This window comes from Salmo salar, chromosome ssa06, assembly GCF_905237065.1.
Source record: "Salmo salar chromosome ssa06, Ssal_v3.1, whole genome shotgun sequence".
Taxonomy (NCBI): Eukaryota; Metazoa; Chordata; class Actinopteri; order Salmoniformes; family Salmonidae; genus Salmo; species Salmo salar.
The window spans coordinates 12,984,694-13,000,621 of NC_059447.1; the positions used below are offsets into that span (position 1 = coordinate 12,984,694).

The 15,928-nt window shown below is 39.8% G+C and overlaps 1 protein-coding gene across 4 annotated transcripts in view; it reads left to right on the top strand.

Moving 5' to 3' along the window:
- Positions 1–15,928, top strand: part of LOC106606377 (NACHT, LRR and PYD domains-containing protein 12) — a 38,755-nt gene that overhangs the window by 4,604 nt on the left and 18,223 nt on the right. For 3 of the 4 annotated variants that reach the window (XM_014202529.2, XM_045719769.1, XM_045719767.1), the window contains 4 exons: positions 10,431–10,609; positions 10,719–10,882; positions 11,027–11,068; positions 12,211–14,038. In XM_014202529.2, the coding sequence (XP_014058004.2) occupies positions 10,452–10,609; positions 10,719–10,882; positions 11,027–11,068; positions 12,211–14,038 (2,192 nt within the window). In that variant the 5' untranslated portion in view covers positions 10,431–10,451. Of the gene's footprint in view, positions 1–8,828; positions 10,610–10,718; positions 10,883–11,026; positions 11,069–12,210; positions 14,039–15,928 lie in introns of those variants that run through there. The other variant, XM_045719768.1, reaches the window with a different exon arrangement.

Sequence of the window (15,928 nt, forward strand, 5' to 3'; positions counted from 1 at the left end):
AACCTGTTCTATCGTCTGCTCTACCATACTCCCCCTATTTATACATGGCTCAAGCCATGTATCAATTTTGCTGCATATCTAAACAATGTATTTTATAAGATCAGTAAATTATCCTTACGTCAGCCCTTCTCTTGTAGGATTGCCCCCTTTCATTTTCCACATGTCCAACTCTCCCTGGGGCATTCATCCTTAGTTACCCTGTAACAATTCTCTGTCAAGTGTCTTATTTAAGATTTATCTGTGCTGCTTTGTGTGGTTTTAAATGTCTATGTGCCTTTCTGTGTAAATAGTCATCTCTTCTTAGAGAATTTACCAAACATAAGCTTAAAATCAAAACTAAAATACATGTCAATGGAGCTGATAGTCCCTCCATGTATTAATATCCTAACTAAACGAACCAAACTAAATTATCTTCCTGTCTTCTATTCTTATGTCTTTTCTGTCTGTCCCAGTGTTATTTCTGTCCTCACTTGTTTATAATTTAACTATGCTGGTCTTCACTCACTAACCGTTATCTAATTCTTCTGTGTCACTTTTATCTTCTCTTCCTGTCTTATGCTCTCCTCCTGCTACTTCCAACCCATCAAGGTCTCAGCAGTGCAGGGGAGGACTTCTCCATCTGCCCTTCCTTCTATCTGTCTGTCGCTCTTTCTCCTAACTGTCAGTATCAAATATGGTTTGTTTCCAAATATTGACTAAAATGTCTCATGGTCTCCCTTGTTGCACTTCTGAATTTTTTGAAAAATCAACCTTCGTTTAATTTTATCTCTATACCCTCAATGATCCTGGATCACCTACAAATGTCATGTATCTCTGTCCTGTTGACATAAGTCTACCATTATTAAACTTATTCACAACAAAATATAATACTGTTATGTCAATTCCACAGCCTTGTTGCGTTAAATCTCTTACACAACCACAGCTGACTTCCTAAGGGAAAATACTTATCTAGATAATGTAAAAAGTACCCCTGCTTATCAAAAAGTTATTCAAATAACATAATCAGATCAAAATGACTAATCTGAACTACTCCTCAAAGAAAAATTATTGTACCCTTATCGTCCTTCTATCTTCTCATTGGCTCAAATGATCAATTGTGTCTAAGAACTTTATCTCCATCATAATTATTAGTTCTACAAATTTCCTTAAAATCAATATCACCAATGACCTTAAATTCACCATCCAAATGGCTTTTCATTGCGGCTGATCAGACCACAAAGGAAAAGTCACCAGAGGGGTCAAAAGTCATACCCCCTTTTCAGAACCGTTTTTCTTACTACATTAGACAAATGAAAGCTAAGAACTTTATCTATATTTTGTATCTCAAGATCCCAGAACATTCCCTATCAAAAGAATTTCACATGCTTAATTTAAACTCAGAAAACAAAACTTCCAAAATGCCATGTGTATACCCCTTTAAGATATCCTGTCCCTAGGAATTTTTCCCAAAGAGAGCTAAGCGCTCCTTTTTCTGGCTATGGGCGCCTGACCTTCTTCTCGCTGTATTTGTCTCAACCCCCTCTCTTGCATCTCTTGCCTCTGTTACTTCCCTCAGATCTGCTAGCCCCCACCCTACGAGGTTCTGTTTGATGGCACGACTTATCTCGGGACGCATTCCACTGAGGAAAGCAATTTTAATTGCTGTTATTACGGGGCGTCAAATCCATCCACTACCGGGGGTTCTATTATCCCACTATTAGCGTTGAACACGTCCTTTACTCTCTCTAGGTATTTGCTTATATTCTCACTGTCTTCTTGTTTACACTCGTGAACCTTAGAGAAATCTGCATGTCGATAATGGTGGTCCCTCAGATTATTACACAGCTGTGTGATTTTCTCGACATATTGTCCATCTGTCGCCCAGGGCACTACTATCAAATCACCATGTCCTGGTACCCAATTCATTTGTTTAACCATTGACTCCAATCTTTCAACATTTAAATGCAAATGAAAAAGGTATTTCATATAACCAAATGCAACCTAGCTAAATTCCAAAGCCTATGTAATTGTTTTATTACAGAGGTACCAAAACTATACTTCAAGGGTTCAGAGCGATTGACCTCACCAATTTAAACGCTATTAGTGCGCACCACCGCGGTTACACTCACCCCCCTTACAGAGCGCGTCCTCGCGTTAGCTTGCGACTCTACGTCCTACAGGAACGCGCACGCCGGCCAGGAACACGCCCAACTCTGATTAATTTGCACTGTTCCTGCGAAATAAAATAAACTCACCCTGCAATCCACCTTTCTGACCTGACATTGTTTCATGCAATGGAAACATTATAATGTTAGCATACATTCACTTCCCGTTCAATTCACTGGTGTTACTAAACAATCAAACCACGAATCAATAACCAGAATTTATCACATCACAAAATGCTTCCTTCCAGCCAAACATAGCCCAAGCGCTCACACCCAACTCTCCTCTTTTCACCCGTAGGGAAAAACATTACCTCTTTTCAAACAGCGTTCTGCCTTACCTCTATCGTAAGCTTAAAACCAATGTTACAACTTTCTCCTTTTCGGCTTCACGCTTATGAAATGTCCAAGACTTTAAAAAATACCATGTATTTCTCCAAATTTATAAAATACTTCTTTCAACACTTTAGCCTAAAAATAAGACACCTTTCGGTGTTTACAATTCTATAGGATTCGGCGAATGTTCCACACAGTATCTTTGGTTCCCTTCTCTCTGTCTTTTCCTGTTCCTCCTCGTTACTTTGTTTTTCTTTCCCCATTTTCTTAAGTTTCTCCATCATTGCCAGTCCTATTCTCTCCTTCTGTCTGGCTTTCTCCATTGCTTCCTTGATTTGACCTTTTCTGGGTTCTCCCTCTTTCTTCCATTCCCCCTCTGCTTTCTGAGTTTTCCGCTTCAATGCTCCCAGTATTCTACCTGGCTCACCTTCTGTGGGAACTCCATCGGGGGACAATACCCAACCATCCTCTATCCATTCCATATAGAGTTTCTCTCCTCGTCTCTTCCATTCCTTCCCTCCATTGATTTTGAGCGTGGATTTTAGAGCCTTTAATACCCTTTCCGCTTCTTCACTGGTAGTCATGTTTTTGTTTTACTGTATTATTTTCGTATTTATTTCGAACCAATTTGGTAATCAGTCCATTATTTAATGTATGTTAACCTATTTATTTAAACCAAATTGTTTCACCCTATTTAGTTAAACTCGGTGCTTATTTCAACCTAATTATTTGGAACCGGAGTTATTCAATATAAATCAAACATCAAATCAAATAATATTCCATGTTATTTCAACCCCATTATTTAAACCCATGTTTTATAACGTCAAACAGCAACCATCAAATCGAATACTAATCCAAATTATTTCAACCCAATTATTTAAACTCGTTTTATACAGTGTCCAACATCAAACATCAAATCGAATAATATCTAAATTATTCTATCCCAATTCTTTAAACTCTGTGTTATACAGTGTCAAGCATCAAACATCAACTCAATTGACAAATCTCCAGTCGAGCCAACAATATCTCTCATTTAAACCATGTATTCTTTAGACCCAACCACACCCGCAATATGGGCCTTGCCAATAGCCACAATTATCGTCCTACCTTAAATATTCCTCCAGTCCCTTTGATGCCTTTTTGTTTGTAAATTCAATCAGCTATACATCTCCTTTTATTCTACACCTAAATTTATCATATTATTTTATCTCCAAACTTTTTATGATACTATTATTCTCTTGCCTTTAAATTCCTAATTCATTATTCCTCTTTTACCTCGCCTATAACCTCATCTCCTTTCCCAAGAATTACTCCGCCGAACCTAATCGTACCCTCGAAGTTACGAATCTTGCCGGTCACCCAGTATTCTATCTAAAATTTCCCGATCCTTGCCGGGGTAATTCCTCGAACCCAACCGTATCTTTATATTTACGAATCTTGCCAATACCAATTACTAAACCAATTATTCCCTATATCTTCGAACCTAATCGTATCTTTATATTTACGAATCTTTCCGACAGAACAATACTCTATGGTACCAAGGTAATAACAACACATTCACCACGGATTTGCATGTCACAATAATATTCCTTATCTACTCATAACAATTCATAATTTAGTTAACTTACATCAAACAGGTGCTTCACAAAATTAATTTGGATATAGCCAATATGCAGATCTTTAGTTATTATAACAATAGGTGTCTGCTTACCTGTTTTTAGTTGTCCGGACTCTTTGTGAAACACACCGTCCCACGACAGCGATGTCCAATCGGCTGATCAATACTCAGCGAAGTTCCAGTACCAGAATCACGTCGGGGTCACCAATTGTTGGGTCGCGTCAATTCAATCTGGTATTGGAATAAAACAGTTAACACAGAGTAACTTCTGATTTCTTTGTACTTTAATTAATGCAAACACTTGAATGGTAAATATGTTGTTCGTATATACGGGCTCACAGTAACACCACGCAGGGCAGACAGAGAACTGAAATGACATCATAAGTTCTTCCTTAACCTGTTGGGTCTAGGGGGCAGCATTTGCACGTCTGGATAAAAAAATGTACCCGATTTAATCTGGTTACTAATCCTACCCAGTAACTAGAATATGCATATACTTATTATATATGGATAGAAAACACTCTAAAGTTTCCAAAACTGTTTGAATGGTGTCTGTGAGTATAACAGAACTCATTTGGCAGGCAAAACCCTGAGACATTTTCTGACAGGAAGTGGATACCTGATGTGTTGTATTGATTTTAAACCTATCCCATTGAAAAACACAGGGGTTTAGGAATATTTTGGCACTTCCTATTGCTTCCACTAGATGTCACCAGCCTTTACAAAGTGTTTTGAGTCTTCTGGAGGGAGATCTGACCGAACAAGAGCCATGGAACGGTGATGTCCCATTAGACACCTGGCGCGCTACTTCATGTTGGGTACCCTCGTTCCAATACGTTATAAAAGGCTATGCATTCGTCCACCTTGAATATTATTCATGTTCTGGTTAAAAAAGGCCCTAATGATTTATGCTATACAACGTTTGACATGTTTGAACGAACGGAAATATATTTTTTCCCCTCGTTCATGACGAGAAGTCCGGCTGGCTTACATCATGTGCTAACGAGACGGAGATTTTTGGACATAAATGATGAGCTTTTTTGAACAAAACTACATTCGTTATGGACCTGTGATACCTGGAAGTGACATCTGATGAAGAGAATCAAAGGTAATGGATTATTTACATAGTATTTTCGATTTTAGATCTCCCCAACATGACGTCTAGTCTGTATCGCAACGCGTATTTTTCTGGGCACAGTGCTCAGATTATTGCAAAGTGTGATTTCCCAGTAAGGTTATTTTTAAATCTGGCAAGTTGATTGCGTTCAAAAGATGTAAATCTATAATTCTTTAAATGACAATATAATATTTTACCAATGTTTTCTAATTTTAATTATTTAATTTGTGACGCTGACTTGACTGCCGGTTATTGGAGGAAACGATTTCCTCAACATCAATGCCATAGTAAAACGCTGTTTTTGTATATAAATATGAACTTGATAGAACTAAAAATGCATGCATTGTCTAACATAATGTCCTAGGAGTGTCATCTGATGGAGATTGTAAAAGGTTAGTGTATCATTTTAGCTGGTTTTATGGTTTTGGTGACCCTGTCTTTGACTTGACAAAACATTACACACAACTCTTGTAAATGTACTGTCCTAACATACTCTAAATTTATGCTTTCGCCGTAAAACCTTTTTGAAATCGTAAAACGTGGTTAGATTAAGGAGATGTTTATCTTTCAAATGGTGTAACATAGTTGTATTTTTGAAAAATTTGAATTTTGACATTTATTTGGATTCAAATTTGCCGCTCTTGAAATGCACCTGCTGTTGATGGAGTGCACCACAGGTGGCACGCTAGCGTCCCACCTAGCCCCAAGAGGTTAAATACTTCTTGACAGACGTAGTTCCCTCTCCCTGAGGGCCTGTCATAGTAGAGGCTTGGGTGTGGTTTAGACTTACTCCAGCCTATCGTTGGCGTGCAGGCTGGTCCCAGCCTCTAGACGCATCTTTGTTGCCAAGCATAGTTATTATCTTTGGCAGTCGATTTATCTTGTGACTGCACAATGCACAGTTCTCTAAAACCCCGACACCCCTCCGCATATACATTTCACCCGTATCCTGCCCTTATCTTTTAACAAGCTCTTCCACATCCCTGATTTACAGCATCTGCATTCTTTCCATATGACTCACCATCCCATGAGCCCCTTCCTCTCACACAGCAGTATGCTCTCATCATATAGAGTATAAACTTAATATTGTAGCATAGCTTCTTTGTTATATTATATAGGTTATGCAAACAAATACTTGGTCAAACCCTAACAATATATACAGCGGTTTGGGCTGCCTGGCTCATTGCGAACTGTGTGAAGTCCATTTATTCCTAACAAAGGCCGTAATTAATTTGCAAGAATTGTACATAATTATGACATAACATTGAAGGTTGTGCAATGTAACAGGAATATTTAGACTTAGGGATGCCACCCGTTAGATAAAATACGGAATGGTTTCGAAATGATAGTTTCCGGATTCGACCATATTAATGACCAAAGGCTCGTATTTCTGTGTGTTATTATGTTATAATTAAGTCTATGATTTGATATTTGATAGAGCAGCCTGACTGAGCGATGGTAGGCAGCAGCAGGCTTGTAAGCATTCATTCAAACAGCACCTTCGTGCGTTTTGCCAGCAGCTCTCCGCAATTCTTCAAGCATTGCGCTGTTTATGACTTTAAGCCTATCAACCCCCGAGATTAGGCTGGTGTAACCGATGTGAAATGGCTAGCTAGTTAGCTAGTTAGTGTTTCAAACGTCACTCGCTCTGAGACTTGGAGTGGTTGTTCCCCTTGCTCTACATGGGTAACGCTGCTTTGAGGGTGGCTGTTGTCGATGTGTTCCTGGTTCAAGCCCAGGTAGGAGCGAGGAGAGGGACGGAAGCTATACTGTTACACTGGCAATACTAAAGTGCCTATAAGAACATCCAATAGTCAAAGGTATATGAAATACAAATCGTATAGAGAGAAATAGTCCTAGAATTCCTATAATAACTACAACCTAAAACTTCTTACCTGGGAATATTGAAGACTCGTGTTAAAAGGAACCGCCAGCTTTCGTATGTTCTCATGTTCTGAGCAAGGAACTTAAACTTTTTTACATGGCACATATTGCACTTTTACTTTCTTCTCCAACACTTTGTTTTTGCATTATTTAAACCAAATTGAACATGTTTCATTATTTATTTGAGGCTAAATTGATAGTATTTATGTATTATATTAAGTTAAAATAAGTGTTCATTCAGTATTGTTGTAATTGTCATTATTACAAATAAATAAATAAAATCGGCTGATTAATCGGTATCAGCTTTTTTGGTCCTCCAATAATCGGCATCGGCGTTGAAAAATAATAATCGGTCGACCTCTAGTCCCAGTGGACCTCTTCTCCACTGCAGCACAGGAACACTCTGGCACCCAGGGGTCAGTTTGGCATTGTCATGACGTTGGCCTGTGGGTAAGGTTTATGACCCCCCCCCCCATAAATACCTTTCTTACTGACCCTACTGAAGGACTGCTGTCCTGTTAAATATAGAGAGTCTGGGAACATCAAACAAATGGGGAAAGGTACAACATATTTTGTTAATAAAACCAGTTGGAAATATGCTTGGGAACGTAATGAGTATGTATGTCAGTTCGGTTGTCATCTGAGACCTTATGACTGATGACAGGACGACATAAACTGTACCTGGGAAAGTATCCACCCTCTAGTTATCAGAGTCACATGGAATTGTTATGCAATTGAAATGTTTGATATTGAAAATGTTTGTTAGGAGATGAAATGTAATTTTAGCTTCCGAATGAGAGATTTGGGTTTTCATAAGGAAAGTGCCCTGCTCGATCAGTGGCCCAACCCTGTGAAGAGACAGGGGTTATAAACGATGAAACACCTCCCTCCCCCTCTCCACTATATAATCCTTTGACGAAAAGATAACCATGTGGTTCCAGTACGGGAGGTCTGCAGCCTCTACGTTAGAAGGACACACATGTCAAGGACAGAACTAAGCCAACCTCGGCGTGAGCTATGGTATGAACTGGTATGAACTTTGAGCTTATTCACTACAGAAGTGCTACTTCCTAGCCGTTGAGTTAGCAGCGGCCGCTGTAACGTGGGCTAGGAAAGGACGGACGACGGATCCAGTCTAACAACCAGACGAAGATACCACCACGTATCCAATCGACCACCATTGACATTCTTCCGAAAACAGGGAGATCTGTTGGCCAACCCGGCCAGAATCTACGACCAATCTACTGAAGCGCAGCTCAGAGTAAATATTTATTGCATTTTCCTTTTCCAAATGGGCGGTCATTTAGAATGCATAAGATAATGTATTTACGATAGCATAGCTGCTGTTTCTCTGTTCCTAAATCTTCCCGCTCTTTCATTTAAGCCCAACCCCCTTTCCTTTGTGTAACCAGCCGTCATATCTGTTCCGTCTACCGGGACGTTTTCTGTATGACATCATTGTATTCTGTGTATTTGTAATTCTGTGTGATTAGTTAGGTATTTAGTAAATAAATAATTAAACCCAATTTTGTATTGCTGATTCAACTTGTTAGCCAGGGTTCATGAAGATAGCCAAGAACTTACAACTTTCATTATGAGACTGAAAATAAAACAAGGGTTAATATTGACTGCTATCGATGTAAAATATTACAAAGTATTTTAAGAGTTTATTCGGAAGATAACGGCTCTATAAACGTTCTTCCGTGGTGCCCCGACTTTCTAGTTAATTACATTTACATGATTAGCTTAATCAGGTAATATTAATTACAGAGAAATCATTTTATAAATTAGCATGTCATATCACTTAATCCGGCATAGCCAAAGACACGACAGCATGCTGTACTAACCAGTCTTTCCTGTTGGTAGAAAACAATTAAGGCATCTATTAGGTTATAGTTATATTCAAGAATCACTGCATATACTTGAAATAAACAATAGCCTTAGAAATAACATGGCTCCTGCACAGTCTCCTCCAGGATGAAAACATTTTCAGGTATGAAGATGTCATCCTGTAAACAAACAAATGTTTTGTTAACACTGAACCCTAATATCAGTTGGTATCAACAAGCTACCTGTCTTGTATGCTTTGTCAACCCACACACACACACACAGCAAATACAGGGACATTTTTTTTCAGCAAACATTAGCAATGTCAACTTCAGTCTAGCTAAATGAGGTGGAGCTAACAAAACATTACAAAAACAAATCTGTCAACAAAAATGTATTATAGTAACGTTACTTAACTGAGGTGGAAGCTAGCTAACTAACGTTACCTAATAACACGGGTACACAAAAACTGTTGCAACTTTAGTTGCAGTTGAGTTGCTTGCTAACGTTATTTGCAGTGGGGTTTTACACAAAACACTTCAGACGCAATTATTGACTTACATTCAACTAGAGTTGCAACAAAATTGTCCGGTGTCTAACGTCAGCATAGTCAACAACATTCATGACCGGTTAACGTTACCTCAGGCTCCTGGCATTGCATTGACTCGTGTCGCCACCTCTGTTCAGTTGCTTTTGCTTGACTCTCCAAAGTCAGCGATGTTGATGATGGTTGGTCGGTAACCCCTACACCATAACCCTCTTAATGTCAAATGGAGGCGCAAGCAGAGGGCTTCAACATAGGCCTATGACTCCTTTCCATTCGGAAACTCCCGGTTGCCGCATCAAAAGTGCCCTTCATCGCGAAGTCTGCCTCTGCGAAGTGCTGTCTGCACATCCTACTGGCTCAAGCTGGCATGTCCTTCCTCTTCGGGACATGGAGCCACTTCTTCAAAAGTTGTTGTTCCTTGGACAGCCGATGGTAGTTTACCAAGGGATTCTTCTGGAGCCAATTCATACAGTCTGGCGCTATGAAGTTCATGTTTGAATTACTACTTGTTGTTGCCATCTTCGTTGTCCACACCTAATCTCACTCTCTTCGATTCACTCTGCGCGAAAGCTCAATACCACAGACAATTTGCTATGGCAATTTAAAATGGCGCTGACCATAGCTGAAATAAACCTTGTCAGCGATCAAAATACAAAAAATAGAGATGTTTTTAAGTTAAATGAACATGTTTAGTGCTTAGATTTACTTCCTAAACTGTTTCCATTCCCCTTTAAATCAGATGCTACTGATATGGTGGAACAGAAGGTTAAGTGTTCTCCACAATTTATCAAACTCGAATGGATTTGAAATGCATAAGAGTAAAATATATTTGTAACTGTTTTCTAGATAACAGCTATTGTCTTTAATTTGGTATGGTTTAGTACACATTTGCTGTTTTAGATATTAGGAGTTCTGAAGAATACAACAATAGGTTTTCATGAGTTCACTCATGTTCCGTAGATTGAGACTTGAGAGAAAGAGATGGGGAGCAATTGCTCCAAAGTGAGGAGAGAAGATGGGGACACAACCGCTTTCTCCAAAAATAAAAGTTTGTCTTGGAGAAGAAAAAAGGGGGACACTGAAGGGAGGATAGCAGAGGGCAACAGTCTCATTGGTGGAGAAACGCCCTGTCAACAAAGGTGAGAACGATTTCCCTGAAATGGTTTGTCGGTTTTGCCTTGTGTTGTAGTACAAGGGTGAGGACACAGGGGCCAGTGTTACCTCTATTTCTCTCTTTGTCTCTCTTAGTTTTCCTAGCCTACAATCCCCATTCTCCCCAGCATACAATCCCCAGTTTTCCCTCACAGCTGAGGGTAGAAGCAATCTATGTGCCCCAGTGATCAGCAATAATGAAGTAGGAGGTAGCATCAATATCACTCAGAACATCACTCAGAACATCATTCAGAAAAACGGTAAAAACATAACTCTTCCACTTACTTTACATAGCTGTGAGGAAAAAGTATCCACCGGGACATTAAATTCATACTGTATTCAATCAAGTCACCTTCAGAACTGTAGGAGAATATCGTATATTTTCCATTTTTTTCAAATTCTAGATGACCCCTCCCAGGTTGCACAATGCAGTGACACACAAAAAAGGTAAGGTGTCAAACGTTTTACTTTGGAGTGTGTGTGTGTGTGTTTAAAATAAAAGTTTTGTGGTTAATCCCTCTCTCTCTTTCCGCAGTGAGTTGCATGGTGATCTATTCTACCTGTCCCCAGTGTGCAGAGAGACCCAGAGCGTGTCGAGGAACACACACTGCCATCCACTACCACCACAATATGAAGATAAAGACAAAGAAGACAAAATACATCATTAATTATAAGCACATATGCATTATTATGATGCATGACATAGGAGCTAATAGGTTATATTGCGTATTATGCATATGCATGCACATATAATGCATTATGAAGAGGGTATTCATCGGAGATGTTACCATAGATACAGTATAAGTAAGTGTGGACTCAAAATGAGTAGGATGAGGAATGGAATGAGTTGAAGATGACTACTGATAAAGGAGTTGGAGGAGGAATGAAATGAGTTGAAGATGACTACTGATAAAGGAGTAGGATAAGGAATGGAATGAGTTGAAGATGGCTACTGATAAAGGAGTAGGAGGAGGAATGAAATGAGTTGAAGATGACTACTGATAAAGGAGTAGGATGAGGAATGGAATGAGTTGAAGATGACTACTGATAAAGGAGTAGGAGGAGGAATGGTGAAGAATTAGTTGACTAGTGACAAATTAAGAAAAAAACTATGAAAACCCCACAGCACCTCAATAGACCTTATAGTGGTTTATTAGTAGACAGTCTCATGAAAACCCCACAGCACCACACTAGACCTTATAGTGGTTTATTAGTAGACAGTCTCATGAAAACCCCACAGCACCACACTAGACCTTATAGTGGTTTATTAGTAGACAGTCTCATGAAAACCCCACAGCACCACACTAGACCTTATAGTGGTTTATTAGTAGACAGTCTCATGAAAACCCCACAGCACCACACTAGACCTTATAGTGGTTTATTAGTAGACAGGCTCATGAAAACCCCACAGCACCACACTAGACCTTATAGTGGTTTATGAGTAGACAGTCTCATGAAAACCCCACAGCACCACACTAGACCTTATAGTGGTGTATGAGTAGACAGTCTCATCCATATGAGTGAAAGGTGGATAAAACTTCATCTTATGCTCTAACTAAGCTGTTTTATTCTGACTCTGTCCTTACAGAACTCATACAGAGAGTTAAAGAGGAACATAAAGCCAGTCTGAAGCAGAAGTTTAACTTTGTGTTTGAAGGCACTGAAGAGGAAGAAACTTCCCTGAACAGCATCTACACACAGCTCTATATCACATTGGGAGAGAATGAAGGAGTTAATAAAGAACATGAGGTTTGGCAGATTGAATATACATCCAGGAGAGAAACATCATCATACACTCCAATCAACTCTAATGACATATTCAAACCCTTAGCTGGACAAGAGAAAGAAGAGAAGAGACCCATCAAAACGGTGCTGACAAAGGGCATTGCTGGCATTGGAAAAACAGTCTCCGTGCAGAAGTTCGTCCTTGACTGGGCTGAAGGAAAGGCCAATCAGGATTTGGATTTCATCTTTGTGCTCCCTTTCAGAGAGCTGCATTCAATCAAAGATGATGAGTTAAGTCTTCATGGACTTATAAATGACTTCCACCCTGAACTTACAGAGATAGAAAACGCAAAGATATATGCTACGAGCAAAGTTCTGTTCATCTTTGATGGTCTGGATGAAAAGCGACATCCACTAAAATTCAATACCAAGAGGGTGACTGATGTTACAAAGACAGGTAACAATGTAGATGTATTGGTGACAAACCTCATTGAGGAGAAGCTGCTTCCCAAAGCTCTGATCTGGATAACCTCTAGACCTGCAGCAGCCAATCAGATTCCCCGTAGATACATCAACCTGGTGACAGAAGTACGAGGGTTCGATGAGCGACAGAAAGAGGAGTACTTCAAGAAGAGGGTCAAGAATGGGGAAGTGGCCAGAAGAATCATTGCACACATTACAACATCAAGAACCTTCAAAATCATGTGCCACATACCAGTCTTCTGTTGGATTTCCGCTAAGGTTCTTGAGGAACTGTTGAGAGAAAATGTGAATGGAGAAATCCCTACAACTCTGACTGAGATGTACACTCACTTTCTGCTTATTCAAATACAGCTGGCACAAAAGGATCCTGGGCATGAGAGAGATAAACAGAAGATCTGGGAATCAAATAAAGACTTCCTTCTGAAACTGGGAAAGCTAGCGTTTGAACATCTGGAGAAACGCAATCTCATGTTCTATGAGGAAGACCTGAATGAATATGGCATTGACATCAGTGAAGTTGCAGTCTACTCTGCGTTGTGCACAGAAATCTTTAAAGAAGAGAAGGTGTACAAAAAGAAGGTGTACTGCTTCATGCATCTGACCATTCAGGAGTTTGTTGCTGCCCTCTTTGTTTTCCACTGTTTCACAACCAAGAGCCTCAAGACGTCATCGAGCCTCAAGTCTTTCCTGATGGAAGGTTCAGAACCATATCTCAAAGCTATCTTGGAGAAGGAGCCTGTAGACCTTCCCTTAGATGAGTTGATGGAGATTACCATGTACAATTCTGTGTCTAGAGAAAATGGAGAGATGGACATGTTCCTCCGCTTCCTTCTTGGAATGTCTATGGAATCCGTTCAGTGTCTCCTACAAGGCCTGCTGCCAAAGACAGAGAACAGTTCAGAGATTGTTAAAGAAATGAAGATAATACTTAAGGAGATGGATCTAATTGATGTGTCCCCTGAGAGGTGCCTCAATCTCTTCTCTTTGACTGAAGAAGTTAAAGACCATTCCCTACATGAAGACATTCAGAGATATCTGTCAGAAAAGGAAGCAGACAGAGAGCTCTCACCCGCTCATTGCTCAGTTCTGGCCTATGTACTTCTGATGTCAGAGAAGGTGTTGGATGAGTTTGTCCTGAAGAAATATAAAACCTCCCAAAAGGGGTTTTTCAGACTTCTTCCAGCTGTGAGGAACTGCAGAAAGGCAATGTAAGAAAGATCGTCAAAATTCACACATACCAAATAACAATGAATATACTGAATTGTTATTATTTTCATTACCCATTAACTCTTTGACCCGAACTGCAATAAGCATGCTTTTGAGAAATCAGCATAGTCTGTATTTGGATGGCTGTTAGTATGGAACATATGCACTGGTGTAGCTCAGTTTCTCCGGACCCCCATAAAGTCGGCATTTGGGACCCCCCCAATGATGTGGTTATCTTCGGTAATATGGCACGACCTTGATCAGATAAAGCTTTTGTGCTGCGTTTTTGTGCACAACTTGGTCTTACCTTTTGTTTATCCATCTTGAACAACGCACTCACTCTCCAGCCGAGTCCGACCTGATTCACTAACTTTTTTTTTTACTTGATAGCCAATTAACTGAGGAAGCAGAGGCAGGCAACAATTAGATGCATGAAAACGATATTGTCTGATTCACCTACCACCCATGTAGATTGGACACCACGCTTGCTACATGTGGAAATTAAAAAGGAGGGTTACTGTCAAAATTATTTGTTTAACTATTTTTTTAAATTCAGACACAGTGTGAGATGACGGGCGCATGGGCCCCCAGAGTATACTAGGCCCACTTGATCTCGCATGCCCAACTATAAGAGGAGAGGAAGGCTACTTAACTGAATGTTATTTTCTTAGCCAGGCCTATCTTTCCAAAGAAAACACAATTTAATGATATCTCTATTTGAGCAAAATAAGTAGTTTTTGTGATCACAAGAAAATCCTAATAATTTAGGTAAATAGCGCCACAGTCAGGGAGAAAAATCTGAATGTTCAATCATAAAGTGAGAACAATTAGTTTCCCTGGCTGATATGGCTGCTACTTTAACAGTAAAAAAATCATTTCCAACCCTAGAATATAATTTCTCAACTGAAAACTCTCAATTTCTACTGGATATCCCCTTTAAAGCTGGAATCCGCACAGCGCCACTGTTCACCCCAATACCTTTATTAGTGTTTTTGTTTTGTTTAAGAAATGGAGGAGAGGAGGGTCCGGCAGCGTGTTCTATCGCGTCTGCAATGATGTTGGGGGAACAAAACAGTGTTCGTTGTTTGAAGTAACTTCTTTGTTGTTGTAATATCCCAAAAGCACGTGGCAGTTTCACCAAGAGCGGACTCCAGCTTTAATGGTATAGACGTTCTAGCGTCATGCTTTTTTGGCCTGAATGTTTGGCACTCTGGGGGCCTCAAGTTGAATGTTTGGCACTCTGGGGGGCCTCAAGTTGAATGTTTGGCACTCCCGGGGCCTCAAGTTGAATGTTTGGCACTCTGGGGGGCCTCAAGTTGAATGTTTGGCACTCCGGGGGCCTCAAGTTGAATGTTTGGCACTCTGGGGGGCCTCAAGTTGAATGTTTGGCACTCTCCAGGGTTAATAAAGAAAAATCTAAAACAATTACTGTGTATTTACAATCCCCTTCTCCAAATGGATTACTCATTTACCTAGCACTTGTCAATTTATAAATTACAGTGCATGGAAAATGCTTTTATTTCTATCGGAAAAAAAGAAAGTAGATGCTTTTTCAAACATTGAACTTTTGGGGTGGCAGGTAGCCTCGTGGTTAGAGCGTTGGGCCAGTAACCGAAAGTTTGTTAGATCGAATCCCTGAGCTGATAGGGTAAAAATCTGTCGTTCTGCCCCTGAACAAGGTAGTTCACCCACTGTTCCTAGGCCGTCATTGTAAATAAGAATTTGTTCTTAACTGACTTGCCTAGTTAAATAAAGGTTAAATAAAATACAAAAATTCCACTTGGAACCGTCAGGTTTGCTCGACCTTATTCATGGTTTCCTCACGCGTAAAGGTGGTGGAATTAAGTTAAGGGCAGAATACGGCATATTTGTAAACACATCTCCACCACACC